Here is a 26,290-nt window from a genome sequence, read left to right as displayed (position 1 = left end):
AAAAGCAGCAGGAGCCGTAGCTGCACTGGTGGCAGTTTACATCATAGGATATGTGATGGGGTACTACATCCATCGATGCCCGTAGGGGAACCAGGAGGTCAGGAGAGAAAAGAGATTTAAAACACACCAAAAAAGCATAAGCTTCATATGCAGAATGAGCTGTGACTGAATCGGATTTATTGTGATCAGAAAATATACAAATTCATGGTTCATACTGATACTACGGCACATGAAAATGGAGTTATATCATTATATGATGTTCTATGAAGTGTAAAATATTAATTCATATCCTTCTCCAAAAATATCAGGCTGTTTTTTTGTCCAAACTGATAACTAGAGATAAACTCCTTTGGGCAGGAGATACCTTTGGATCTACTGACTGTGGTATTTCTGTGGACTGCAGGAGTCTTAGATCACCTTGGTTTAGACTGAGGGTGAGCAATAGTTTAGACAAACATTTGTGAGTCATTTGAAGATCAGCCACTGTGGAAGTTGACTGAGTAAGTTTAATGTTTGCTACTGCTGGTCTTTTAGTGACACTCAAACTCATCCAGACCTTCTGCTTTTGTTCGATTTCTTCCCAATTGTTCTGAACAACTGCAGCTTCAACAGTTTTGGATCTCAGCTTCCTTTAATACATTTGTATTTAACACATCTACTCCACACACATACTCCAGTACATCACTACGCAGTAAAGACAAAATGGATGTTTAAAAACCTACTTTTTTACTTTTATGCTAAAAAGTGATCTATTTTTAAACCTCAACTCAATCTAAGTTATCTCTGTTTTTCATAAAAGAACACAACCTCTGTGTTTTCTTAATGAACTGAACTTTAGAGAGCCTGTCGTGTTCGTGTGGTATCAGATCATTTTAATATTTTAAATCTATGAAGTGTCTTTTGGTTTCATATGACACAATCCTGCAAACAATACAAATTAAATTTAAGCTTTAAGTTTATTAAGGGCTAAACTGACGTGAAAGTTAATGCCTATGAATCATTGTGCAAACAATACCAACCATTTACATTTAAAAGCACTGTAAACAGTTCAGTTGCATGCAAGGCTGAAGATCTTGTGTTAATGTGGTATTCTAGCTATTGTTATGCAGACCATAAATGATCTGCTGTCAGACAGGAAAACTCATATTCTTGTGCCAGAACTACTTTGTGAGACACTTCATGTAGCTAATCAGTCTCCGTGGTATTTAGACCTCCTGTGCATCATTTCCCAAACGGCAGATTGAAAGCCGACAGCTCGGTTGTACAAAGACAAACTGTTTTCCCCATTTTCCCTGTGTTAGTTTATTTCTCGCACATTATTGGTTTTTGTTAGATTTCCTCCTGTAGCACTTGGTTTGTTTTTTGCCCCTTGGTGGAATTAACCACCTGTTTGTATGACTTCAACTTGTTAAAAGATTCAGATTTCAGATGTTACTCTTCCTCCTGTCATGTGTTTGGGTCCTTGAATTCTTATACCAAGACCTTTATTTACATTACAGTTCGTTTTTTGGTTTGTTTGTTTTTTTTAGAGTTTAATAAACTTTCACATATTAAAACAAACTTCTGTGAACGGAAAAAAAAATCAAATGCTCCATTAGAACTTTCTATTTGCCATCCAACAATAGAAGAGAATGCTACCCCTGGTTGCAAATGCACACAACGAAATCCTTTAACTTCACAGAAACTCCAGGAAGGCTTTCCTGATAGATGCTGCTGTGGACACCATGCAAGAAACTGCTCGGCAGGACATTACAGAGAGTTAAGACACCGTACAATAAACAGAGTGAGACAGACTGACAGACGACCTCCATGTGGAGTTATAAGGACAGGCTGTCTGTGGGAGTTTCAGCAAATAAATCTGCCTACAAAGAAACAGAGTAATATTATTGCACTAACAATACAACTGTCATCTCAGTTTACAGACTGGTGTTAATGGTACATACTACACTGTTTTCCTGATTTCCATATGCTTTGAATTTCATAGAGTTACAAGGACATTTCCATCCGGTTACCCTAAAAATCTCCATTCAAAAAACAACAAAATACATTACGTATCAGCACGGATGCACAGCTACACTGACCACATTCATGACAATATCAGACTTGACTGCTATCAGCAAAAAGGATGATATTTAGCAGTGGAGTGTGATGAAGAGCTGAAAGACTTTCCTGGCACATAACGGGAAATAAATAAAAAATATATACATTTTAACCAACGGCCCAGAATTTCACAAACAGAACCATAATCACGCATTTATGTGGAATGAGAAAATGGCCCACGCTGATGATAAAGGACTTCTATCAACCCAGTGTGCGAGTCCAACCTTTAACGCCGCCAGAAGCAAAGTTAATGGACCTCATAAAAATACATTTCACAGGGAACATCACTCTCTCCCCATGTGTTCCTCAACAACTCATCAATTCAGCACTGATAGGCTGTGTTGAAGATTCTGCCTGGGATTCCCTGGTGTCACAGATTATCTCCTGCAGCATCGTTTCTGCTAAGAAAGCATCTATGTTTTCTGGGCTCTCTCTTCCACATACAGCTGCATCTGTTAAAGGCAAACAACCAAACAATGTGGACATGCAGATGACAATAATTCACCATTAAATGAATCAGTGAATGGGATGCTTCTGCTTACCTTTACTATATCAGAAGTCATAGTCTTTAGTGGAATGAGTCTAGGCTCCTGCATGTGGACTTCTTGCTCATCAGCGACTATCCATGGAAAATCCTGCAGAGGCAAACACATTAATGTGACCAACACATGTAAATAACAATTCTGTGTTTCTGAGTAAGTGCATTTAAACACCTCACCTTAATTACTTGAACCTTCTCCATATTGCGAGTAGCAGCATCTCTGGTATGTACTAGTACTGTAAACGAACACCCTGTGACAAAAAAAGAAAAGTAAAACAGTTCAATCAGTCAAATCTATGAGCCCATACCACCTTATGTGCACTATAATGTCACCTTTCTCTGGACTTCAGTTTAATTGGCATAGATTTCTGACAAAGGCTTGATTATTCCATCAATTAATCTGATAAGAAATACTTTTGTCTTATTAATTAGCAATAATAAATATAGAAAACTCTACAGGTATTTCAAAATGAAACCCCAATTGGTTTCCATTTTAGAAATTGTAATGCTTTAAATTTTAACTGCATACAACACCTGTCAAAAAACAAACAAAAAAACTAAACCTTTGACTGTATTTCCGTGTCACGTTTTAATGGAATTTTTTTTAAAGAAAATGTTATCTAAAATCCAAAAATATATAAATAATCTCAAGTACAGTCAAAGGGCAAAGTCAAATAAAATAAGGTATATATATACACAATCAAAATTGACCTTTACTCTGTCTTCTTGGAAGGCTTTCTGACATTAAGAGTTCTGACAGTTTTCTGAGGTAGATTTGGTGTGTTCTCATGTTTATGTGTGCCAAGTGAATGAGTTAGTTTGTGTCTGTAAGCCTTTAAAGGAGTATGTGGTGTTTGCAATGAAGAAAAGTGAGCACAGACTTAAATGAATGTAAATCATTTGCTAATGGGTAAATCAATTTATGCACCTCCTATCTTCCAAAGGTGAACACAAATATTTACCCCAGTAATGAAGAGAATCCTCTTAAGCTGCTTAGGCAAGACTTTGTGCTGAATCATGTGACTTAAAGGATATCATTTAAAAATCTTTCCAAAACTTTTGCAGAGTATATGAGTATATAAGCATGTATGTAATTGTCTTCTCTTCCGGTGAGCCACGATGACATTACCTGGTGGATTACTATTTAAAACAGCATCACACACGCTGATCTTCAGGATGAACGCCCTCAGCAGCTGCTCCACGTGTGACAGCAACGTGTCTGAGCTGTGAAAACACAAATAGCAGTCAGTGACCAGTGTCACAGTAAAAATGTATTTCAACGGAAAGATGCTTCTTTTTAGTAAACATTAAAATGTGGAGGGCAACCTGATGGAGAGCAGTGGTGGCTGGGAAATCTCGAAAACAAATCTCTCTACTGGATGATGCTCTTTGTCCATGATGACCACAACCACCTTCTCTGCATCGTTCTAAGAGGCGAATGGAGGATATCAGAGCAGTAAGAGGAGAAATGAGAGTACACTTTGTGTGACATTGACCCGTCACTTTCAGGACATAGCTTACCTTTTCAATAAGTGGCTTTATACAGTGTAGTGTATCTTGGATATACTGATTCAGCTCTGGGTGACATGACATCTGGAATAAAACACACCAACAGAAGTCCTGTATTAGAGAAGCTAATATGCACACACCTAACAGCTGCAAACAAATAGTAATAACACATAAAACAGTACCTGCACAGGTACGTTGTACTTCTTTCGCTTCTGAAATATCCCAGAGGGATAAACCTCACGGACATACAGGATGAGATGAATAGCGACCTCCAGGAATTCACACAGAATGTCAGCAACCACTGGAAAACATGCGAACAATAAAACCTCTCGTGTTCTTGCTAATGTGACAAAGTCCCGCCAAACCCAATGCAAACATTCAGCAATATAGCGTCGCCTACTTAGCTCACTTTAATTCATAGTAAAACCCAGGCAGACAGTGACAGCATGGTTTATGTAGGTTCCATATGCCCATGACTTTGCAAGGGGGACAACTACCTATTGGAAAATTAACAGTAGTCTCGCCGAGCTGACCAGACCTGGTATATATATATTCCTTTAATGGCCTTACCTTGCCCAAAATTGAGATCTTGCCTCGTTAGAGTTGTCATGTTTTACTCCCCTGGTTCAGCAAAATTAAATTTAAATGCTTAATTTTCTGTACGACTTGCTAACTTGTGTAAAGCAGCAGTCTTACCGGTCCTCGTATTGATTTTAATGGTTCAATATCTCGTTTTTTGTTGCTGCTGTACCTGACAACCGAAGAGATAAGAAGTTCAGTTTTTACAGAATTTTACACGTGTTTAAAAAAACCCCACAACGGTCCACATGAAGACACCCGGAGACATTAGCAACCTGCCGACCCGAACCGCGGCATTTTTTTTTTGTACGCGAAGCTTCGTCGCCCGCCGAGGTGACGTCACTCGTTGTTTACAATTGCGTACTCTGCCGTCCACTTGTGATGACGTGATATGGACCGTTGGTTTTATTTTTAGTTTCCACCTTTTTTTCCCGCAACAGTTATTACAAAATAATAATAATAATAATAATAATAATAATAATAATAATAATAATACCGCGAGGTGATTGGCAAAAAGCACTGAAACATTTATTTTTGTCTTATATTATATTGTATTTTATTATATTATAATTGATAATAGGCTTTATTTCACTAATTAATTGAGTTCACAATTTTGTTTTGATAATTACCAATTATTAGATAATTATCAGATTTTTTAAAAGTTGGTTTTAATTTTTTAGTTATGGTTTTATACTTGCTATGACAGCTTCATGAATGAAAATATCCTTAATTATCAGTCTTGCCGAATGCAGGTATTCTGTCTCCTCGGCAAGGTTATGCCATCCCGAGGTGTCCCATTGCTCATAAATATGAAAACATACCAATTACGCATGAAACATATTGAATTAAAACAGTAAATCATATGCAGCCTAACTAAGGGTGACTAATGTTATACCTGGTTATTTAGGCAATCACAACAATCTGTTTATTACGCTTATTCTTTTTCTTTTTACATTTTTTGGTTGTTTGAATTCAAATGCTAACTTACATCAAAAGTCCTCTTCACTCTCTCTTTTTTTTTTTTGCCTGTCCCGTTTGGCTCTTTTGCCATCAGAATTATTGTCTAAAGGCGAAGAAAGATGCCCAACGGATTTACTTTACCAAATGGACGATCCCAGCCTTGCCGTAATGGTCTATTTGATTCACCTTTTATTGTTTATTTTATTTTTTATTTTCACTTGCTAGATACGGGACAGACTTGAATGAGGAAAAGAAAAGGGAGAAAGAAAGAGGAAAAAACAGCGGAGAAGAGGGACGGGGATAAAGGGCAAAAAACAAAAACCAACAAAATAAGCAGACAAAAATACATATATCAATCACCTGGATCACCTGTTGAGAAAGAAAAAAGAAAACAAGCATTTAACAAGGGATAAACAACATCATGATGATCTATGGGAACATAACAGTAAATACTAAGTGTTAAACATTATTGCGCAACACGTAAGATGGACAGTGCAGTTTGCTTTGAGGCAGGGCCGTGCAGAGAGGTTTAAAGGGGCGGGTGCTCAAAGTTAAAAAGGGGCACATTGAACCAGGTTGAATAACAACAACACACATTCATCAAGAATCTAATATGGGAAGGTCAGGGCTGTGTTGATCTGAGACTGTAGACATTAAAAAGTCCATAGGAGAGATGGTAGCTGATTAAACAAGTGTCATGAGATAATAACAAAATACAAAGATTGGTGACAGCGCTTGGAACCATAAGGCAACAAAAAACTGTGAGAAATAATTTAGGCTCTGCCTGTGAATCACTCTTTGCTTCTCTTCTTCCTTCCATCCCATCATTTCATATATCACTCTCCACTTGCTGTCTATCTGAGAACAAGGCACAACTTGTTATTGCAATAAACTATAATCTAATTATCCACACCTAACAACTCCTGCACTTAATCTATAATAAAATGATGACAGAAAAATGTTATAGCACTGCCTTTAGCAGCCTCACACAGCTCCTACTGTTTCCTCCTCATGTCCTTACCAGCCATGTCTGGACAATGTTATATCATGAGTAATAATTTAAAAAAATCCATATACATAAAACACACACATGCACACACACACAGTGACATTTTAGACCTTCTTCAGAATACTGTATATACTATGAGCTACAATAATAAAGCAATGAGGAGGGGGAAGTAATAAATATGAAATAATGGCAAGGCAAGGCAAGGCAAGTTTATTTGTATAGCACAATTCAACAACAAGGTGATTCAAAGTGCTTTACAGAGACATTAGAAACAAGAACAAATAAAAAGCATGATTTAAAATTGATTAAAACAAGCAAATAAACTAACTAACTAATTAACAAACAAACAAACAAACAAACAACAGTATATAAAATCAAAACAGATAAAATCAGAACAGTAGATAAAATCAGTAGTTAAATGTAAGTTTTGAAATTTAAGCTTAAAGTGTGGATTTGGTGCTTTATTCAAATGCAGCTGAGAACAGGTGAGTCTTCAACCTGGATTTAAATAAACTGAGTGTTTCAGCTGATCTGAGGCTTTCTGGGAGTTTGTTCCAGATATAAGGAGCATAAAAGCTGAATGCAGCTTCTCCGTGTCTGGTTCTGACTCTGGGAACTGATAAAAGACTGGATCCAGATGACCTGAGGGATCTGGATGGTTCATACTGGGTCAGGAGGTCATTGATGTATTTTGGTCCTAAACCATTCAGAGCTTTATAGGCCAGCATCAGAACTTTAAAGTCTATCCTCTGACGGACAGGCAGCCAGTGTAAGGACCTCAGAGCTGGACTGATGTGGTCCACTTTTTTGGTCTTAGTGAGGACTCGAGCAGCAGAGTTCTGAATGAGCTGTAGTTGTCTGACTGATTTTTTAGGTAGACCTGTAAAGATGCTGTTACAGTAATCAAGCCTACTAAAGATGAATGCATGGACTAGTTTTTCCAGGTCCTGTTGAGACATCAGATCTTTTATCCTTGATATATTCTTGAGGTGATAGTAAGCTGATTTTGTTATTGTCTTAATGTGTTTTTCTAAGTTTAGGTCTTCATCCATCACTACACCCAAATTTCTCGCCTGGTTTGTGGTTTTTAGATGTATAGATTGAAGTTCTCTGGTGACCTGTAATCGTTTTTCTTTGGCGCCAAAGACTATTACCTCAGTTTTGTTTTTGTTTAGCTGGAGAAAATTGTGGCACAACCAGTCATTGATTTCCTCGATGCATTTACCAAGAGCCTGTACAGGGCCTCGGTCTCCTGGTAACATTGTGATATATATTTGTGTGTCATCTGCATAGCTGTGATAGTTTATTTTGTTGTTGTTTATAATCTGTGCCAGTGGGAGCATGTAGATGTTAAACAGAAGGGGTCCCAAGATGGAACCTTGGGGAACTCCACATGTGATACTTGTCTGCTCAGATGTGAAGTTACCTATTGATACAAAGTATTTCCTGTTTTCTACGTATGTTTTGAACCAGTTTAGTACAGTTCCTGAAAGACCTGTCCAGTTCTCCAGTCGTTTGAGTAATATGTTGTGGTCAACTGTATCAAATGCTGCACTGAGATCCAGTAAAACTAGGACTGACATTTTTCCACTGTCTGTATTCAGACATATGTCATTAAACACTTTGGTCAGAGCGGTTTCAGTGCTGTGGTTCTGTCTAAAACCTGACTGGAAGGCATCGTAGCAATTATTCTGTTTTAAGAAGTAACTGAGCTGTTGAGAAACTGCTTTTTCAATGATCTTACTTAAAAACGGGAGATTTGAGATCGGCCTGTAGTTGTTCATTTGTGTCTTGTCAAGATTGTCCTTTTTCAGTATAGGTTTGATTACAGCAGTTTTTAGTGATTCTGGAAACACACCTGATAATAAAGAAAAGTTGACGATCTGTAACAGGTCTGACTCTAAAGTGTATTTATGATGATTCCATTTGTTTCAATATCCACTCTGTGCAGGGCAAAGCTTATTACATTTTTAAACTGTAGAGATACAATAATTTTACTGCTGTAAAATCCAAATTTTGTCTTATGTCTTACTTCTGTCGGTGCTGTGCTTTTTGGAAATCGAATTTCCCAGAGGAACCCACCCGAGGGATTAATAAAGTTCTATCTTATCTTATCTTATCTTATCTTATTTAAAATATAAATCTAATATAATCTGCTTCTTAATGTATGTTCTTTAAAATACAGCGTGTGTTTTTTAATATATTATAATTCAGTGGCGGCTCCTGAAAAAAATCTCAGGGGGGGCAATTTTTATGATATCGACTAAAATGACCCATTTAACCCTTTAAGACCTACCATAGAACCAAGTTCGCCAGAGCTTATATTATATTTTTACATGCTGTGGAGCCATTTTTGGGAGCATTTCAAGTTGCTATACATCAATACAACCATTATAGCCCAAACTTTAATAATATGTCTGCATTAGGTGCATAGTAATTACATAAATTGCAAAAAAGTGCAATAAACTACAAAAAAATTGAAAATCGTTTTTGTTTTTTTAACATATATTTCTAGTTAGAGAAATTTAAGAGGCTTATCCCTCAAAACTGTAAATACAAAAAAGTTACACAAACTAGTTTCCCACCACAGGAAATTTATTTTGAGTGTCTTCATAGTTTTATTTTTGAAATACACCAATTTTTATATACTGCAGGAAAAACAAAAATAAATATTATAGTGCAAATTTGCAAAATAACAGCATATGCATCAAAATAAACTATTTCCAGCAGTGCAATATGAGTCTTAAGCATCCCAGAAACGACACAGAAAGTCATAAAGTCAAACATAACTTTTTAAAACACATAACAAGTAAAACACAAGCTCATAAGGCCTCGATCGTAAAAAACTACATTTCCGCAAAATGACGTCACTTCCGGTTTCGGGCAGGTCATGCGGTCATGTGATAGTTCGCGCTGATGGACGTAGGAAGTGTTACAAACAGCTGATGGATCGGCGAAGCGTGTTTCTGGAATATCATGTTTTTGTTGCTGCAAGTGATTTTTATGCAGTTTTTGCAAAGCTATATGTGGAAGGAAACTGTGACCGAGGACAAGCTGATGGCGTAAAATGTAAGTACAACTCCTCCAGTTTCATATGCAAAAAAAATTATTGCGCTAGCTTACTTGGTTGCAGAGCTACCGGGATTTAAAAATAGTTACGCAAAACAGAGCGTGCCCGCTCCGATCGGCTGTAAAGGGTTAATGAGTACATCAAACAACACAATTTTAATTTTAATTTAAAATGAACAACCATATTCTGGCCATTTGTATAGATTTGTAAAAATGAACAACCATATTCTGGCCATTTGTATAGATTTGTAAAAATGAACATGAACAGATTTTTTTTTTTTTTTTTTGAATGAATGAAAAATAACTATTGAAAACAACAACTGTAAACTGATGGGGGGGTGGGCTACATGCGTCCCCGCATTGCTAGCTCAAAAGCACCACAAAACTTAATACAATCGATGATTTTAGATAAAATATGACGGTTTTTATCTACCTCTTCGTTGTGCCTTCTTAAAGCAATCCGATGTCCATCATCTAGCTGCGCCGCTATGCTAGTTTTCCCTAGCACAGCTAGCTTTACACTGTTGTCCATATGAACTCGTGAGCTTTCATGTTTCTTGATTCGTTCGGAGAGGTGCTTTAAGTCGGTTTGTCCAGATTGTGTCCACGTCAAATCACACTTGTCACTTTTGAACAGTATGCACGGGAAACAAAAAAGTGCATTAGCTGTTCCACAGCCTGTCAGCCACGACTTGCGCTGGAACCAACTCCGACAAAAAGTCCTGTTGTATGCTTTTGACTTCTCCTTCGTTGCCTGGGTTAGTTGAATTTCGGGCTTGTCAGGTCCCAACTCTTTAACTTGCAGTTTTTCTGCCATTGTCCTTCTGGCAAAAGGGTAGGTTAGAAGCGATCTAACCGAATTTGGGGGAGGCTGTGCCTCAACCGTTAACAATACCGCTGCCATCGTCTCTCTCTGACCTTATAGCTCACTTAGGCTACTGACTGAGGTAAAATTCTAGAACAGCAAATCTTCGCGCGTTTTCTGCAGGGGCGCAATTTTAAGCGCCCCCAAACCATTTAATTCAGCGACGCTGATAGGTCAAATATTTATTATTTTCCCCTGGCAACCATTTAATGATAGGCTATTTCGCTGCATATCAAGGGCGCTTTGACGAGCGCCCCAGAAGAAGAAAAACACCGTTTGTTGGTTGAACTTTAATGAGTCAGCTGGTGAAAATGTTAAAATACGCCTGGCTGTATATGGGCACACACATAGTAAAACTATCATTGATGAATTTTTTAAAAATATATATTTTTACTCCTCCACATTTGGGGGGGCGGAGCCCGAGCGCCCCCTATGGGCCAGCCGCCACTGTTATAATTATAATAATGCATAATTATGTGGACATGCATATTAGATCGTTTTTAGTGAAAAATAATCCCTCCAGAAAGGCAGGAAAAGCCCGGAAACTTACTTTAAAACTAAATATGTTTCTAAATACTTTAAAACTAAATATGTTCCCTAAAACGGTGACAGAGCTACAGACCCATGACAGCCTTACACAGGTAGCCAGCAGCTATGACCAGCACTACTTGTGCAGTTAATAAAAGGACAGGTAATGTTTGTCGCGCTGTTGCACACACAGCACGCTCGTTTGTTTCAATTCATCAGTTGCAACAAGACAGCTTACCAACGTGTACGTAATAAGCTAATACTCCTGGGTGCTATACACTACAGTGTAAGCTGTACACCTACTTACTGGTTTTGTCGCATCAGTCTGTGTCTCTGAGTTAACTTGTGTTTCTCCTACAGCTCCGGACCGCTAAAAATGCGCGTGCTCTTTGTGAGCTCGTTCCCGGCTCGTAACTAGCGCGTTCTGCCGTCAAGGGCGATCATTGGTTAAATGTGATCATGTGACTGATGCAAGCCAGATCCTTTTATTTAGCAAAACTGTGATTAATAGTTAAATATTATTGTTGAGGGGCACAGACAGGACTCCGCACGCACACACACATAAAAAAAATACTGATAATTTTTCTTAAAAAGTTGCCCTATCAAAAGGGCACCTTGGGCACCCATCAGGAAAGGGGCGGGTGCTCATGCCCCTCTAGCCCCCCTCCCTGCACGTGCCTGCTTTGAGGTAGGAGCCAAAAAGGGTGTAGTTTGTGTGTGTGAGCACCCGTGTGTACACCTGTGAGCATGAACGCGCTTGTTTTTAAAAGGTTCCTACATGTAATGATCTGCTAGAGGGTGTGGGGAGCCACAGCCCCGTCCACCAGGGCATGAAGCAGGTATGGAGGAGATCAAAACTCCAGACCAACACAAGGAGACCAAGGAAGACCAACAGAGGGGCAGTCCTCTTCACTCTCTGTTGCACATTTAAAGCGATCTTGGGAAGCGGCCAAATCCTCATGTGACACAAGTGGGCTTTTATGTCCATGGGATACTCTGACCGCAGAGCGAAGAATGACATGAGTTGTGAACAAATTTATTCGTAGGATGTTACAGCTCTAAAGGTAGGCAAGGTGCTGTTATTTTTTTTTTCTAGAACTGGATATTAAAAAACACCATGCAAAAGAAGAAGAAGAAAGAACTGGAAAGCGAACTGTCCTCCTGAACACGCTATTGTATTTTAACCATTCCACAAAGATTAAACCTGGCTAAATTATAAGGTTTGGTTACCATTTACTGTTTTGGCAACCCTAAAAACCATCTTTTATGTTCATTTACTGAAGCATAATAAATGTTTTTGTTTGTCAGATGATCGTAAATAATAATAGATTGTGAGGAATGTGTGTGAAATCAGAATCAGAATCAGAATGGGTTTATTGCCAGATGTTGAGGTTTACAACATTAGGAAATTGCTGCGGTGCTTCAGTGCAGACAATAAGAATTAAAGTGCTATGTAGAAAGAAAGATATGTGCATGAGATATACATGAGATATACATGAGATATATACATGAGAATAAGAATTATGAGTGCTACGTAGAAAGATATATACATGAGTGCAGGTGATGGTCAGTGCCAAACATGAAATGATGCAGTGACACAGCGTAGGGTCATGTGTTGGTGGCGGGGACAATCATGTGGTTATTGTTCATGTGTCCAACAGCAGAGGGGAAGAAACTGTTCTTGTGGCGAGAGGTTCTGGTGCGAATGGACCGGAGCCTCCTGCCTGAGGGGAGCAGGTCAAACAGACTGTGTCCAGGGTGAGAAGGGTCAGCATACTGCCTTAACTCAGGCCAGAATCCATATGTTTGTGTTCTCAATCACTCCTGAAAATTCCATTTTCTGAGCCATGAAAAAAAATTGTTGTGGGATTTTCACCTTGGACTTTGATTTTGATGCAACCCCCACAGAGTACCATTTCTAAAATAAGTCACACATTAACCTCCTTGACTGCCAGACCAATCAGCTTCAGTTATGACAGCTGTAAAGCTGCATCTTTATCTTTATGAGTTTTGAAACACTGTGGTTTTCTTGCAGATTTGAAACTGTAAAAGTCATGCCTCTCTTGGAATTTTTAGCTGGGAGCATTTCAGGTAGGAAAATCCTGTTTTTAAGAGAACAACAGAAAATGTAACACAGAGCAGTAATTGTCTGATTGTGGAGAAATAAAATGTTGTTGTTGGTTGTTGTAGGTGCACTGGGAATTGCAGTAGGACATCCGTTAGACACTGTGAAGGTTGCATGACACTTTGAAACCAATAAATATGACTTAATGCACAAATTGTTTCTTATTTTTTATTTTACATCTCTTCTTACATTTGTAGGTACGTCTCCAAGCCCAGTCTGTGTATAAAGGGATATTTCACTGTGTGATTAAAACATACTCTCATGAAGGGGTGGGTACCACATTTTTCCTACATTGTTTTGCAAGAAATACTGACGTGAAGTAGTGTAATGCTCCACTGGGATAAGACAGCACTGATCCTTTATGCTTTAATCACATCAGCTCCATGGATTCTTTAAGGGCATGGCATTTCCTGTGCTGACCACTGGCATCACCAACTCCGTTGTCTTTGGCTGTTACAGTAATGCTTTAGGTTACCTCACTAAGTCTCAGCGCAGTCGAGGCAAACCGGCCTCTGCTGCACAGGTCTTCACTGCTGGCTGCTTCTCAGGCCTGGTGCAGGTAAGATCACCTGATGTTCTGTGGTTGCACATGTCACTGCCATGCAACTGTGTATGCACAAAGCTTCATCTGTTAGAGCTGCAGGAGACCACACACGTTGCAAAAATCACTGCTCACACCAACATTCTAGCTGCAAGCCACGAGATACAAACATACCTACAGAAGAATCTCAACCAAGTCCGTTTGAAGTACTTTATCAGCCATTACTGCATCAGTGTGACTGCATTAGGACAGACTTTGGCGCTCACAAGCACCTACCACCAGCTTGGGAGTATTTTCCTTTGCTGAGGCATGCGCTGTGCAGCAATTTGAAACAGTTGCAGTTGCGGTATTTGTCCACCAGGTGGCTCCAACTATTCACAAAGCACATCAATTTTGTGGAAATTCATTAAGCTATTTTCTAACTCTGTTACACAGAGAACAAAAGAAAAAACAAACAAATAGACAAAAACTGTATTAAACAATTAAAGCTGGTGCTCTTGCCAAAGTAAATGCTGAAACAACAGGATTATCACTGCTTTCACAGAAATTCAGGTTTTCTTCATGCAATGTTACATCTGACCACAAGGGGGCCTCCGAGTGTTCACTGACTGCAGCTCAGAACCAGATAAGAGATTTAAGGAAATTAAAAACCAGCTCATGTTTCATAACTGAGATTTATTTACACTGCAGATCATGACTCGGCTTTACGCTACTTTAATCTTTGGGGCAATCTGTTTTCAGGTGTCGGTTTCTGCACCCATTGACCTGGTCAAGGTGCGTCTTCAGGGTCAATCGACGTCAACACGATATCGCGGACCCGTGCACTGCGTCGCTGTCATCGTGAGGGAGGAGGGGCTCAGGGGTCTGTACAGAGGAGGCCTGGCCCTCACTCTGAGGGACGTCCCCTGCTATGGGCTCTACTTCTTACCTTACGAGGTCACTCGTAAGGTTCTCACTCAAGATGGCAAAGAGCCAGGTCACAATCATAACATAATACTGGATAGCATAGTGGGATAGTTTCTTGTATTCTGACAGATTTTAAAAGGACTTCATCTCACAAAAGCTGCTCAACTGGAATTAGTCATTTAAATCTTTAAGGCTTTCAGTTTGTAGCGCATGAATCCAGTAATGAGGTGAACACACATGATGAAGCTGAATATAAATATCTAGTTACTCATGAAAATTCATCTTTATTTCTTAAGTTACTTTTATGTTCAGGGATCCTGATTTTAAGGTCTCATTAAAATCTTCCCTGCACACATTAACCCACATGGATATTTTACTATATCAACCTCATATTTGGCTCTACGAGAGAGTCTGCTTTGAAAACCGTTGGCACATTTTTTGGCAAATAGTTTAATGAAAACTATTCGTTTAGAAAACTCCTCAGTATTGTCTTAGTTCTGCCTCTCTGTCCTCAGGCACCTTTGTGATATTGGTGGCAGGTGGATTCGCAGGTGTGGTGACCTGGTCCTTCGCCACGCCCATGGACGTCGTGAAAGCTCGGCTCCAGATGTCGGGGGCCGGCGGGCGGGAGTACGGCGGCGTCCTGCACTGCATGAGAGTGAGCGTGAGGGAAGAAGGAGTGAGGGTGTTTTTCAAAGGCCTCCTGCTGAACAGCCTGAGAGCATTTCCGGTCAACGCTGTCACATTCCTCAGCTACGAGAGCCTGATGAAGATTTTTTATCCACCACGAGCCAGTCACTCTTCACAGTAAAGGGATGGAGACACTGACTTCAAGGATAAAATATCTTTGAGACGATTTCAGTATAAAGAGTGTTCTCAGTTACTAAATGCTGTTTTTAAACTGCCTGTAGAATAAGTCAAAGCATCAGAAACCTGGGAACACTTTAAATTCAACCTACTGGTGAGGAAAGATTAGCTGCTGCCAGTGAGCCTCCTGCTACACGAGTATACACACTTTAGATCAAAACTGCTACAGTCAACATTTCTGCATTAACAGCATATCACAATAAAAGTGATGACTTGAAATGACTCCATAAAAAAGACCTTTTGAGTTTGTTTTTTGGGTGAGTGACAGATGTTGTATAAAACGTTGAGTCCACAAGTACAGTGCTTCAAGGATTGGCCCGAGAGCAGAAAAGGCTATGGCAAGAAAAGTAAATACTGGCGAGGAAAGATTTAATTATTACTTTAGGAGACGATGCTTTAGTGCTCTGTCAACATATTTCTCAGTGTTAAAATAACTATCAAGAAGAAATCTTGTGCACACGTGCAAAAAGTGGATGCACTTTACATACCGGAAACATATCGATTGGGCAACGACCTGGAAACTCTAAGGGATTTTGTTCCAGATTGATGTGATAGCATCACGCACCTGCACATCCCTGATTTCAATCTCCCGTTTCCCCACATCTCAAAGGTGCTCTGTTGGATTGAGATCTGGTAACTATGGAGACCATTTAAGTGCAGTGAACTCATCATCGTGTTTAAGAAACCAGTTTGAGACTGTGATATTGCTTTATCCTGCTGGAAGCAACCATCAAAAGAAGGGTACGCTGTGGTCATAAAGGGATGGACATGGTCAGCAATACTCAAGCTTCTGTGTTCATGCCTAATTCTGGATCTGTCATCCGAATGTTGCAGTAATCTCAGCAATGTTTTTCCAGTTTTCTAACGTCCAGATTTGGTGAGCAAGTGCAAATTGTAGCCAGGAGTGGCCCCAACTATGGTCTTCTGCTTCTGTAGCCCATCTACTTCAACGTTAGACCTGTTGTGCATTCAAAGATGCTCTTCTGCATACATTGGTTTTAAATTATTAGAGTTACTGCAGCCTGCCTATCCACTCAAAGTAGTTGGGCGTTCCTAATAAAGTGGCTGGTGAGTGCATTACCATAATCAGGATACGTGTACACTGTGTGTAAATTAACAGCACATGATACTATTAAACAGGCGGCATAGTGAAAGAAAATACTTTAATCTTCTGCACAGTGTCCATCAAACATTTTTACATCCTCTGCAAAATATTTTACACCTTTGATTTGCACAGTTCCAAACACAGCTCATCATTACCTCAACACTTTGAACCTGGTCAACAGCCTGAAAAAAAAAGCATCTGCATGTTGAAAATTGCCTCCTGAAGCAGCATTTCAAAGACTCAAAGTGGAAGGTTAGTATAAAAAGATCAATTCTTAACGTCTGAATGTTCAATCAGAGCCCACACGGGAGAAAAAAAAGGTTTTCAATGTAAAGACAAAAAGTTCAAGTCAGTTAGCTCTTGTGGTTAAACTGTGGCCACAAACATGTAAGAGAAGAAGAAAAGCTGCTTCTCGAGGCACAGCAAGAACGGTCAAACTGGAACTGAATAAGACAGACATGTCCTGGGTACGGTCAGAACGACTTTCTACATACGGGTGGAGGAACTTCCACTTTCAGGTCGGATGCTGAAATTAGAAGTAGCGAGGACAGAAGGAGGAACTGAGATTGTGTAAATTTGTAGTGACAAGCACAGGATGACTTTTGTTTTTACTGCAACTTGGGTTTTATTTTTGTTGTTTGTGGGGTTTTTAAATGCTAGAAATGCAAAATGTGGAGTAAGTTCTACAGGAAAAGATCCACAAAGAAAAACAGAACGCCTGGAAAGCATCAGCTGTTTTCCACATATGGTAAATAATTCCTTTAGTTTGAGGAACAATCAAAAGTGAGCATTTACAAGTTTCTGTCACCACATAAGAGAACCGAGTGTTTACAACTGCAGCAAGCAGAGCCGAACCAGGAAGTTTGCCATGTTTACGGCAGATGATTAGCAGGCACACAAAATATGGTGCCCACCGAAGAGGTTCTGGAAAACTACCGCAGCTGTGGTTCTTTTATTAAGTAGTGTTTCATTTATTTCAGTTTAAAATTCATTTCTGTTTAACAACTCACCAAAAATAACAAGATGCATAAACATCTGTTAACCAAGTGATCAAAGGAACATAGTTACACTCACAGTAACGCCTCAAGTGCTGATTTTACAGTTTATTTAAAAAAAATTAAATAAAAATACAGCTGGCGCACTGCTAGACACAAAGCTTGATAGCCACTGGCAAGAACTACAGAAATAAAACTCAAGTTGTAATAAACTGTTTTTTAAAAAGGTTATAAATGTATAAAAACAGCAGCTTGTCCATTTATTCCTTCTTTCAGTCCTCTTTTCCTGATTAGATTAACAGGGCTGCCGTCCCAGCGTGGATCAGTGGTCATGTCAGCTTTATGTGTACACAAAACAAAAAAAGTGAAAAAAGCTATAACGTTATAGAGGATGAGCATTCTCAGAATGCAATAATGTGGCATCCAAGTGTTTTACACATGGATTACTAACGTGTAAAGCAGTCTTAAGCTTTGGCTGGACAAGCCTCAAAAAAGGCCTCCTACCTCGGGCACTGGAGCCCTACACTCAGACGCTATTAAGATACATTTTACACTGGATTATACAATGAAGATTAACATTACTACAAAATTTTTAATCTTACAGTGTCCGAGCTTTGCAGTTCCCATGCGTTTAGTAGCTGCTATACCACAGATGAGAGATAAACTAGCCTGTAATGGAATGCAAATGTAGGAAAAACACCCTGAGCTTCCTTTTACTGACCAATAAAAGACAAAGAAAGGATCAAAAAGGCTTAAAGTGGTAATCCGGTCAGGTACAAAGAAATACTGGTGAGAATGTTCCACAGGATGACTGATGGCTGACTGCTCGGTCACACACCCACAGCTCATCAAGCCATCAAATGGTTTACTTTAACAGTGACACTGAAGGAACCCTGAAAGACAGAAGCTCTTGAACGGGAGTGAACTATTGATGCTTCCAGTTCATTTCAGGCAGCACTACAGCTTTAAGAGCGGGCTACTCAGTGAGACTGAGAGGCTTTGAAGTCCTGGTCGTGGAGAAGGGGTTTGTGGTTCTGCTCAGCAGCCATGGCCTGTAAGGTTGCTCTTTGGAACTGCCTGGCTTTGTTGTACAAGAAGACCCCGATGAACACGAGGACGGTCCCGGTGGCGCTGAGGATGGTTACCTGGTTGCTGAACACAATGATGCTCAGCCACACAGACAGGGCGTGCTTAACAGTACTGGCAACACTGAGGAAGAATGAGGATGATTATTACTGGGGCTAACAACAAATTCATCCAGTTTAAACTTCTTAATATGACTTTTATATGTTCATCCTTATGATCTGCATATAAATGTTAGAACGGTGAATTCTCAGATTAAACAGTCTCCAATCTTAATTTCAGCGTACATATAAGTTATCTTCATGACATATCAGACTGCTTTAAAAGCTCCTTCTCTCATTTTTTTTTCTTCTTTCGGCTCTGTGTGATGTCAAAGAAAGGAGCGATCCCTAACATGTTCTCCAAGCCTCACCAAGCTGCTGTTAGTGGGGCACAACCAATCAAAAGAAAAGGGCTAAATCAGGGGACGCCTTAGAGAGATGGAACTAAAATACCTGCACAAAGACCCGCTATAAACAGTGAAGCATATACAAAATAATCAACTCAAGCCCAAGGAAAAATATATGGAGCTGGAAATGGGCATAGTAGGCCCCCTTTAATAACTTCCAGCTATAGAATCTAAAAGGTCTATATTGGGAAATATACAGTGATATGTGCACGAGCTCATTAAGAGCATTCCCATACTGGGCACGCTCCGCCTCAGCATCTCTGCTGCTGTCTCTAGTGTTCTTGTGCAGAGCACGGTAAAGTTTAAGCATTTTGTGGTTTCACTGAAGCTATTTTGGAATCTGCAGCACACATCCCATCTGTCAGGTGGGATAGGGAGCCAAACACGCTGGACTTTGTGGATTCAGATACGCTCACTAATGGATTGGTTTGTCTATTGTAAATAGACAGCACTGAGGTGCAAATCGATGCTGTGCTGTACTGTACTAGTACAGCAGAGAACAGACTTTAGTCAGTGCCGGTGAGATGATAAGATAAGATGATACTGGTGTAACTTGAAAATCTGCAAATGCAACAAGTGGTTATCTACTAAGCTAAGCGTGGGCGGTTCAAATACATCAATTAATTAACTGTAGCAGGAACTATGGCCTCCAAGAAACTCATGGCATGCAGGATAAAGTGCTTCTGACTTTGTGTCCTACCTGAAAGTAACAGGAGAAATCCTTCCCATGAGCGCATAGGCAGTGACGCTCTGCAGGTGGAACAGGCAACCATCGAAAAGCAGCAACAGGATGATGTCCTGACTAAAGATCAAGCTCTGTCCGCTCTTCCCAACCGTGGGGATATCCTGGAAATTAAACAGAACCATCAAGAAAGTTACCCGCTTGTTTTCTTAAGCATTGTAGGGCCTAACAAGTCTGGAAATTAAGAACTTCTGTTTTGCCTCACCAAAAGGAACAGCCAGGCAGGTATGAGCATGATGACTGCTGCCGCACTGGTGTAGAACTGCAGCTCGGGAGGGCTGAAATAACACAACCAAGTTTAAAAAAAAAAAAAAAAAAAGAGCTGTGTGTTTACCCCATCAGCCTTTTACAGCTTAGAGTCAAAAAGCTGCATTAAATGCTTTCACTGAAGTCTTTTAAAGGGTTTAATTATCCATTTTGCACTTGTTTTTCTTCAGTTATGATCATGTACAATGTGCCGTTTGTCTCTATTTGTATGTATGTGCTTTTTGTACACAGGTCTCTCTTGAAAGGCAGACCTCGCTCTCAGTGAGACTACCCGTTTAAATTAAAGCATGATTTTACCTGAATTTGTATGTGTCTCCACTTAGCAGTTTTTTGGAGAATACATTCTGTAAGCTGAGATCAGAGAGACAAGAGTTAGGGCAAAGTAGGGAATACACCGCTGGTGGAAAAGCTGTGCTGTGTGCTGCAGTACCAGTCCATGATGTTGGTGGAGAGAGCAGCGGAGAAGCCGAGCATGTTGAAGCTGATCTCGGTGGCTGTGCAGAGGCCCAGGCCGGCCATGACTGGGAACAGGGACAGATTCACCCACAGCCCTGCACACAAAAGGGATAGGTGAAATGAATCCCCGTGTTTATCTAAACTAAACCAGCAACCAGAGCTGCGGCTGCCTACTGGTCTGACTACACCCAGGCACGCAAACACCAATAAGGCGTTCACTGTTCCTTCGCATATGAAAGACACGCCCTGAAGCCAGCACAGCAACGTGAACTTTACCCGTGTACTCCCCGAGGATCAGTCTTGACATGATGACTGTGAAAATGGGCGCCGAGCTCTTCACTGTTTCAGCGAATGACACGGCAACATTCTTCAGGCTCACCAAGCCCAGAACCACTGTGGTGAACCTGCAAGTGGAGACAATGATGGCGTCTGTGCTGAACTTGCAACAACAGTCAAGAGTAATTTCTTATCAAGCTGCACTTATAAAAAAAACAAAACACAAAATTCTCAATGAGGTCTATTTTCCTTTCAAATGCATGCATTCAATCTGTTATTAATCTGCATATTTACAGGATAGCAAACAATCTCACCTCATAAGTCCAACAAACAGCATAATCATGATGAAGTTGGAGGGGTACTCGTTTCTGGACTTGTGCTGGTACAGACAGCAGGGGACAAACATCTTTAAGCAGCCTATGACTGTGGTGGAGAGCATCTGAACAGCACCTAGCAAGAAAATGGCAGTTAAAAAACACAAAAAAATACAAAGGCAGACATTAATTTTCATGAGGGAGAAAACACTTCAAAATACTGCTGTAATGAATGTTTCCTGTCTGACTATGAGGGTCCATTCATGCCAAAAATGCTGACATCAGACTGATGTGGGATAAACAGTTGTCTATTTAAACTGAACTTCAGATCACCTGATCATTTGTGTCACTGCAATTTCACTTCTGTCATCTTGTCACACTACCTTTCACTTGGCTGTGCTGTTCTGCACGTTGCTTTGGCATGTTGTAACGGCCTGTATAACAGCTCAGGCGCGGTTCATAGTTGAACAAACAAAAATGGTATGCACATGAACATACAGTTAGCACACACAGGCAGTAGCGGTTTTTGATACGGGCGACACGGGCGGTTGCCCGGGGCGGCATCGTGGTGGGGGTGGCATCACGGGCATCGGCAAAAAAAAAAAAAAATTGACATCAGCCAGCGCATAGTGGGAATGGCATAGGCACCGATCGGTTTTCTACCGCCCATTTGCTGGGAGTAAGGGCGCCCTCCGTTTGCGAGGTGCGCCTGCTGCTTGCGGCACAGGGAGGAGAGGGCGGGGCGGCGGGGGATTCTCTGGCTGGCTGGAGCAGCATCTAATAACCAACTCGCAAAGTAAAACAAAATAAAAACAAACCAACAAACACGAAAACACCAGACATCATGATACAGACTTGTAATTTGCACCGATGTTTTTTCGAAATTCTATACGCGAAAAGTGAGCGCGAGAGCCCTCGGTGCGCCTGCTCGCTGCTGAAGTCAAAGTAAACTTTGTCATCTCCGCTACATACAGTCCAGTATATAGAGAGACGATACGACGAGGCTCCTGTTACAGCAGTGCAAGTAAACAAACAATATATATATATATAAGAAGAGTAAAAAAATAAATATACACTTTAGGACCAGGGGTAAAGGGATCAATAACAATTTAACATTTAGAATTTAGAGTTTGATGATTTAAAGTCTCACACACAACCCCTCGAAAGGGGAGGGGCCCGGCTGCTTCCAAATAGAGCACATTTCATTCATAACGTTGTAAATCCAAGTCCATCATGTATTCATGATTTGAATCCTGGGTTGTGTGAAATGCCAGAAATAAACCCTAGACAAAGCGAATCTGTGAACTAAGGTGTAGGTTAGGTTATTAGGTTATGTTGTGGTGATTCTCGGGTTGGGGGATGGGTGTTCATACTGGAGTGCAAAATTAGGGAGTGCTCGCCCAGGGCGCCAAACAGGCTAGGACCGCCACTGCACACAGGTCCTCATTACTGGTAAATTAAAATCTCCTTGAATGCACCAAACCACCTACCCACAGCTGCACTGGTAGTTTTACAATCTAAAACAATAAGTATTGTCTCAGCAAGCCGTTCTTGAGTTTTATGTGAAAGTTGCCCTTCATCAATCTGAATCACAATGGCTTTTCATTAATCTTAAGATTCATGACTGAGGTGCACTTTTCTTATCTTGTGATTATTGCAGTTAATCAGTGTTAGAAGCAGCAGAATGATTTTACTACTTCTTACCGAGCATGCTGGGCTCTCCTTCCAGCAGCGACAGTATATATTTGTTCAGAAACAGGGTGCAGAAGCTGAAGAAGTACCAGAGACCCAGATAGGTCATGGAGCGCCAGTTGGACACCCCGGACTCTGCCTCGATCACCGTAGTCTCCGTTACCGTGATCTTCAGCACCTGCTCCCCCGGGAGGCTCTCACTGCGGGTCAGCACCACTCGCTCCTGGCGGCTACGTAACTGCGACAAGAGGCACCAGAGTGGCTGCTTGCTGCCCGGCATTATTCCTGCTGCCTGAGGGCCCCCCGCGGGCCCCACCAAAAGGGGGACTCTTAATGTGGCTCAGTTTTTTAGGGTTTGTTTGCTTGTTTGTTTTTTGGTTCTTAGTCCATCCTCTGAAATGTCCAGCAAGCTACCTCTCAGTCTTGCTGTGACTATTGGAAATCACTTCCTGTTTTGGTGTTTCCTTACTAGTCCTCTGCTGCAGATACTGGGGGGGAAAAAAAGGAAAGATCACAGGGAAGGGAAAAAATCTTTAAATAAATCACCCTGCTCTGTAATGCTGTGCCCTACTTTAAAAACCAAACAAAGCACATTTATCCCACACTGCTCCAATAGTTTACATAGAAACACAAGTGCACAGTGAAATTACTTCATAAACTGTTCAACACGATAAGCTGTGTTATGTTATATAAAGGCAATTCACTGCATATAACGCGTATCTACTGTATCCTCCGTTGATGAAAACATGAATATAATCAGCTTGTTATGTTATTAATTTTTGCACGACTAACCTTCAGCGTTAAAGTCCTGCAAGTGAAAGGAGCAGCTGTACATGTGGCTAGGACTAGAACGGAGGACAGACGGTGAATGAAACCAGATCAAAGTTCACTTAAACCGATGATAACACTGACTTACAGCGAGGCTTCAAGGACCGCCAACGACACACAAACAAGGTTGACACGTACAGGGTTGGGGGTGGCTACTAGCTTCTTCCCGCAGAAACTCGCAGTGACGAGATAAAACTACTCAAAAATATCACGTCACGAGGAAGACCCAGCTCTTACCTCTCTCTGTAACCTGACTGCCTAGGCTTGTACAGACAAATACTGAGAAGACAGTGGTTCAGCGAGGCAACGGACTTATCACAGGAGGAAGTTTAGGTTAGCTAGCAGCCGTTGCTGGTTGTTGTTGCTGCTGCACTGAATATAACAAGGCGGGCGTCACCCACAGAGCACGCTGCGCTCTCATCCACACCGGACAACACCCACATCGCAACACCCTTCCCGCTGTTAAAGAGAATTTACCTTTGTTTCTAGGTTACATACAGTTGTGCACCTGGCTTCGAAACATGGTTGCTAACAATGCGCATGCGTCAAGTAACATCGAAAGAGCCACAGATCAGAAGTTTCAAAATAAAATCTCCAGCGGCGAATGCAGCGGTCTTCCAGAGGGTCAGGAGTTCAAGTTTGTCTCATTATAAATATCTCTCTAAACGTCTTTTTCAAACTTATTTATAGTCTTTAAAAAATCCTGGCTTTTTCTGGAGAAAAAATTAATTAATTAATTAAATTGTGCTTTTAATTTCATACTGCCATCAGCGTGTTTCCGGTGGGGCTCACGTCACACTTGACACTTGTCAAAACATTATACATTCTCTCAGCTTTCCGTCGGCACAAGAGGAATGACTTCTGCAACAGCACACGTGGTGAAGTTTGTAAAATGTTGAGAACAACATATTTTTTAATCTAATTTCATTGGTGACTATTAATACAGACGTATTAATAACCAAATAAACAATAAGCAAATAACGCCTAGCACTGTTACCAAGATGGCTCGGGATGGACAATGAAGACAGAGAAATCGGCATATTTAGAAATAAACAGTGTGTAGGAAACAAATGTGTGGTGTCAACATAAAGAAATTTCCATATAAAGAGGTAAAATATCAAGTCACATTTGACCCTGACCTCTCATTCAAGCTCAAATAAGGTCAAACATTCATAAAATGCCTTTTATCTTTAAAACTGTACTTGAAATTCTGCTGCCTTTGATTTTAATGACAACATTATATTTGACATCCAAATATCATGTTACATTTGACCGCTCACCTTTATATTACACATCTGCCTTTCTTTCAAGTTCAAACCAAAATGTGTTTTACCTTTGAAGGAATTATTCCCAAGAAAAATAATGAGCTGCCCAGTTAGTTAAAAATATACTGTAGTATAACATTACACAATAAGATATTTATTTCCATTTATTTACAAATCAATATCTATTGCCCATTACCTACTCCTCCATAATGTCTGTAATCAAAGTAAACATCTGTCATGCTACTGTAAAGTAAATACTGCACAGAGAGTGAGCTCCATTAGCGGATGTTTGTGCTCTCAAAGTGCTTTTTGTCATGAATGGATTCTTATATATGGTGTTTACAGCTTTAATATCAGACCTGGAGATGACTTCAACTACTTACCGTAATTAATGGATATCAGCATATCACATAAGTAGATTTATATTTTAACACACGTGGCTGTGGTAAGATCAGTAGTACTCTAGCCCAGTGGCATGTGTAGTTTTCATAGTTTTTGTGGTTTTGGTGGTTTTTAGCTTAGAACTGAATGAGCTGATGGGTTGGAGCTGACAAACAGGATATGGTAACCAACATGAAACCATGAACCCCACCTTGTTCATTCAAACAGTCCAGGTTGTTGGTGATGTAAAAGTGAGGGAAACCTTTTCTTGCACACACTAGGCCACTCCAGTGAATCATGAGTTAGAGGTCGTAGTATCTTGCTGGATGTGCTTACCAGTTCATCATTACTTTAAGAACTGACGATCAGTCAGTCCAGAAAATTACTAAAACTTTGAATGTGTCCCCAAGTGCAGTCAACCATCAAGCCCTACAATGAAACTGGCTCACATGAGGACTGCCCCAGGAAAGGAAGACCAAGAGTCACCTCCGCTGCTGAGGATAAATTCATCTGAGTCACCAGCCTTAGAAAAATCGCATGTTAACAGCACCTCAGATTTAGAGCCCAGATAAATGCCACACATAGTCAGAGTAGAGACACATCTCTACATCCACTGTTCAGAGGAGACTGCACGAATCAGGCCTTTATGGTCAAATAGCTGCTAAGAAACCACTACTAATTCCCTTTCATGCTCCTGCACTAATTGAAGGGTGTTTCTCACAAAGTGCAAGGCAATATGTCTGTGAAGGTCCTCAGTCATTCAGGTCACTGTAGTCTAAGGAGCTTGGAAAGAAAAGTGTCTGGACTTCTTTGAGTTTCCTTGAAGACGTTTCACCTCT

The 26,290-nt window shown here is 40.4% G+C and overlaps 3 protein-coding genes across 11 annotated transcripts; 1 reads left to right on the top strand and 2 right to left on the bottom strand.

Annotated features, from left to right (window-relative positions):
• Nucleotides 1-104: 104 nt before the first annotated feature.
• Nucleotides 105-11,533, bottom strand: mad2l2 (mitotic arrest deficient 2 like 2). Of its 3 annotated transcripts, XM_076878622.1 has the most exons (9): nt 4,847-5,181; nt 4,721-4,771; nt 4,333-4,451; nt 4,163-4,234; nt 3,968-4,068; nt 3,771-3,865; nt 2,819-2,892; nt 2,643-2,735; nt 106-2,552 (listed from the first exon to the last, which is right to left on the bottom strand). In XM_076878622.1, exons 2-9 carry the CDS (start codon nt 4,758-4,760, stop codon nt 2,514-2,516), a joined length of 633 nt encoding a protein of 210 aa, XP_076734737.1. In that variant the 5' UTR covers nt 4,761-4,771; nt 4,847-5,181; the 3' UTR covers nt 106-2,513. The 3 variants fall into 3 exon arrangements, with proteins under 3 accessions (XP_076734739.1, XP_076734737.1, XP_004571014.1); XM_076878624.1 differs by lacking the exons at nt 4,721-4,771; nt 4,847-5,181 and adding an exon at nt 11,468-11,533 and having other exon boundaries at nt 105-2,552; XM_004570957.5 differs by having other exon boundaries at nt 107-2,552; nt 4,721-5,160.
• On the top strand, nt 9,359-16,754 carry slc25a45 (solute carrier family 25 member 45). 4 transcript variants are annotated; one of them, XM_076878620.1, is made up of 8 exons: nt 9,359-12,224; nt 12,822-12,918; nt 13,196-13,251; nt 13,351-13,394; nt 13,483-13,554; nt 13,665-13,844; nt 14,568-14,802; nt 15,248-16,754. In XM_076878620.1, exons 2-8 carry the CDS (start codon nt 12,866-12,868, stop codon nt 15,541-15,543), a joined length of 936 nt encoding a protein of 311 aa, XP_076734735.1. In that variant the 5' UTR covers nt 9,359-12,224; nt 12,822-12,865; the 3' UTR covers nt 15,544-16,754. The 4 variants fall into 4 exon arrangements, with proteins under 4 accessions (XP_076734735.1, XP_076734736.1, XP_014267259.1 ...); XM_076878621.1 differs by lacking the exon at nt 12,822-12,918 and having other exon boundaries at nt 9,359-9,767; XM_014411773.2 differs by lacking the exon at nt 12,822-12,918.
• Nucleotides 16,746-24,358, bottom strand: LOC101482398 (solute carrier family 35 member E2A). Of its 4 annotated transcripts, none has more exons than XM_004570948.4 (9): nt 24,283-24,358; nt 22,990-23,465; nt 21,286-21,421; nt 20,972-21,099; nt 20,670-20,790; nt 20,537-20,590; nt 20,178-20,250; nt 19,931-20,076; nt 16,746-18,908 (listed from the first exon to the last, which is right to left on the bottom strand). In XM_004570948.4, the coding sequence occupies exons 2-9, from the start codon at nt 23,255-23,257 to the stop codon at nt 18,680-18,682; spliced, it is 1,155 nt and encodes a 384-aa protein (XP_004571005.1). In that variant the 5' UTR covers nt 23,258-23,465; nt 24,283-24,358; the 3' UTR covers nt 16,746-18,679. The 4 variants fall into 4 exon arrangements, with proteins under 4 accessions (XP_004571005.1, XP_004571004.1, XP_076734733.1 ...); XM_004570947.4 differs by lacking the exon at nt 24,283-24,358 and adding an exon at nt 24,043-24,274; XM_076878618.1 differs by lacking the exon at nt 24,283-24,358 and adding an exon at nt 23,894-24,035.
• Nucleotides 24,359-26,290: the final 1,932 nt, after the last annotated feature.

This window comes from Maylandia zebra, linkage group LG20 (assembly GCF_041146795.1).
Source record: "Maylandia zebra isolate NMK-2024a linkage group LG20, Mzebra_GT3a, whole genome shotgun sequence".
In the NCBI taxonomy this organism is placed as follows: Eukaryota; Metazoa; Chordata; class Actinopteri; order Cichliformes; family Cichlidae; genus Maylandia; species Maylandia zebra.
Note: the sequence above shows the minus strand (reverse complement) of the source record. Positions and strands in the feature narration are given on the sequence as shown.

What these genes read in the sequence shown, in the direction of transcription:
- slc25a45 (XM_004570951.3), top strand. Translation starts at nt 12,794, where the DNA reads ATGTGGTTATTGTTCATGTGTCCAACAGCAGAGGGGAAGAAACTGTTC. An exon ending in GCTTCTCAGGCCTGGTGCAG is followed by an intron (nt 13,845 to 14,567) that starts GTAAGATCACCT and finishes ATCTGTTTTCAG; the next exon opens with GTGTCGGTTTCTGCACCCAT. An exon ending in TCAAGATGGCAAAGAGCCAG is followed by an intron (nt 14,803 to 15,247) that starts GTCACAATCATA and finishes CTCTGTCCTCAG; the next exon opens with GCACCTTTGTGATATTGGTG.
- LOC101482398 (XM_004570948.4), bottom strand. Translation starts at nt 23,257, where the DNA reads ATGCCGGGCAGCAAGCAGCCACTCTGGTGCCTCTTGTCGCAGTTACGT. An exon ending in GATCCTCGGGGAGTACACGG is followed by an intron (nt 20,791 to 20,971) that starts GTAAAGTTCACG and finishes TTTTGTGTGCAG; the next exon opens with GGCTGTGGGTGAATCTGTCC. An exon ending in GGAGACACATACAAATTCAG is followed by an intron (nt 20,251 to 20,536) that starts GTAAAATCATGC and finishes GTGTTATTTCAG; the next exon opens with CCCTCCCGAGCTGCAGTTCT.
- mad2l2 (XM_076878622.1), bottom strand. Translation starts at nt 4,760, where the DNA reads ATGACAACTCTAACGAGGCAAGATCTCAATTTTGGGCAAG. An exon ending in AGTACAACGTACCTGTGCAG is followed by an intron (nt 4,235 to 4,332) that starts GTACTGTTTTAT and finishes GTTTTATTCCAG; the next exon opens with ATGTCATGTCACCCAGAGCT. An exon ending in TGACTTCTGATATAGTAAAG is followed by an intron (nt 2,553 to 2,642) that starts GTAAGCAGAAGC and finishes TGCCTTTAACAG; the next exon opens with ATGCAGCTGTATGTGGAAGA.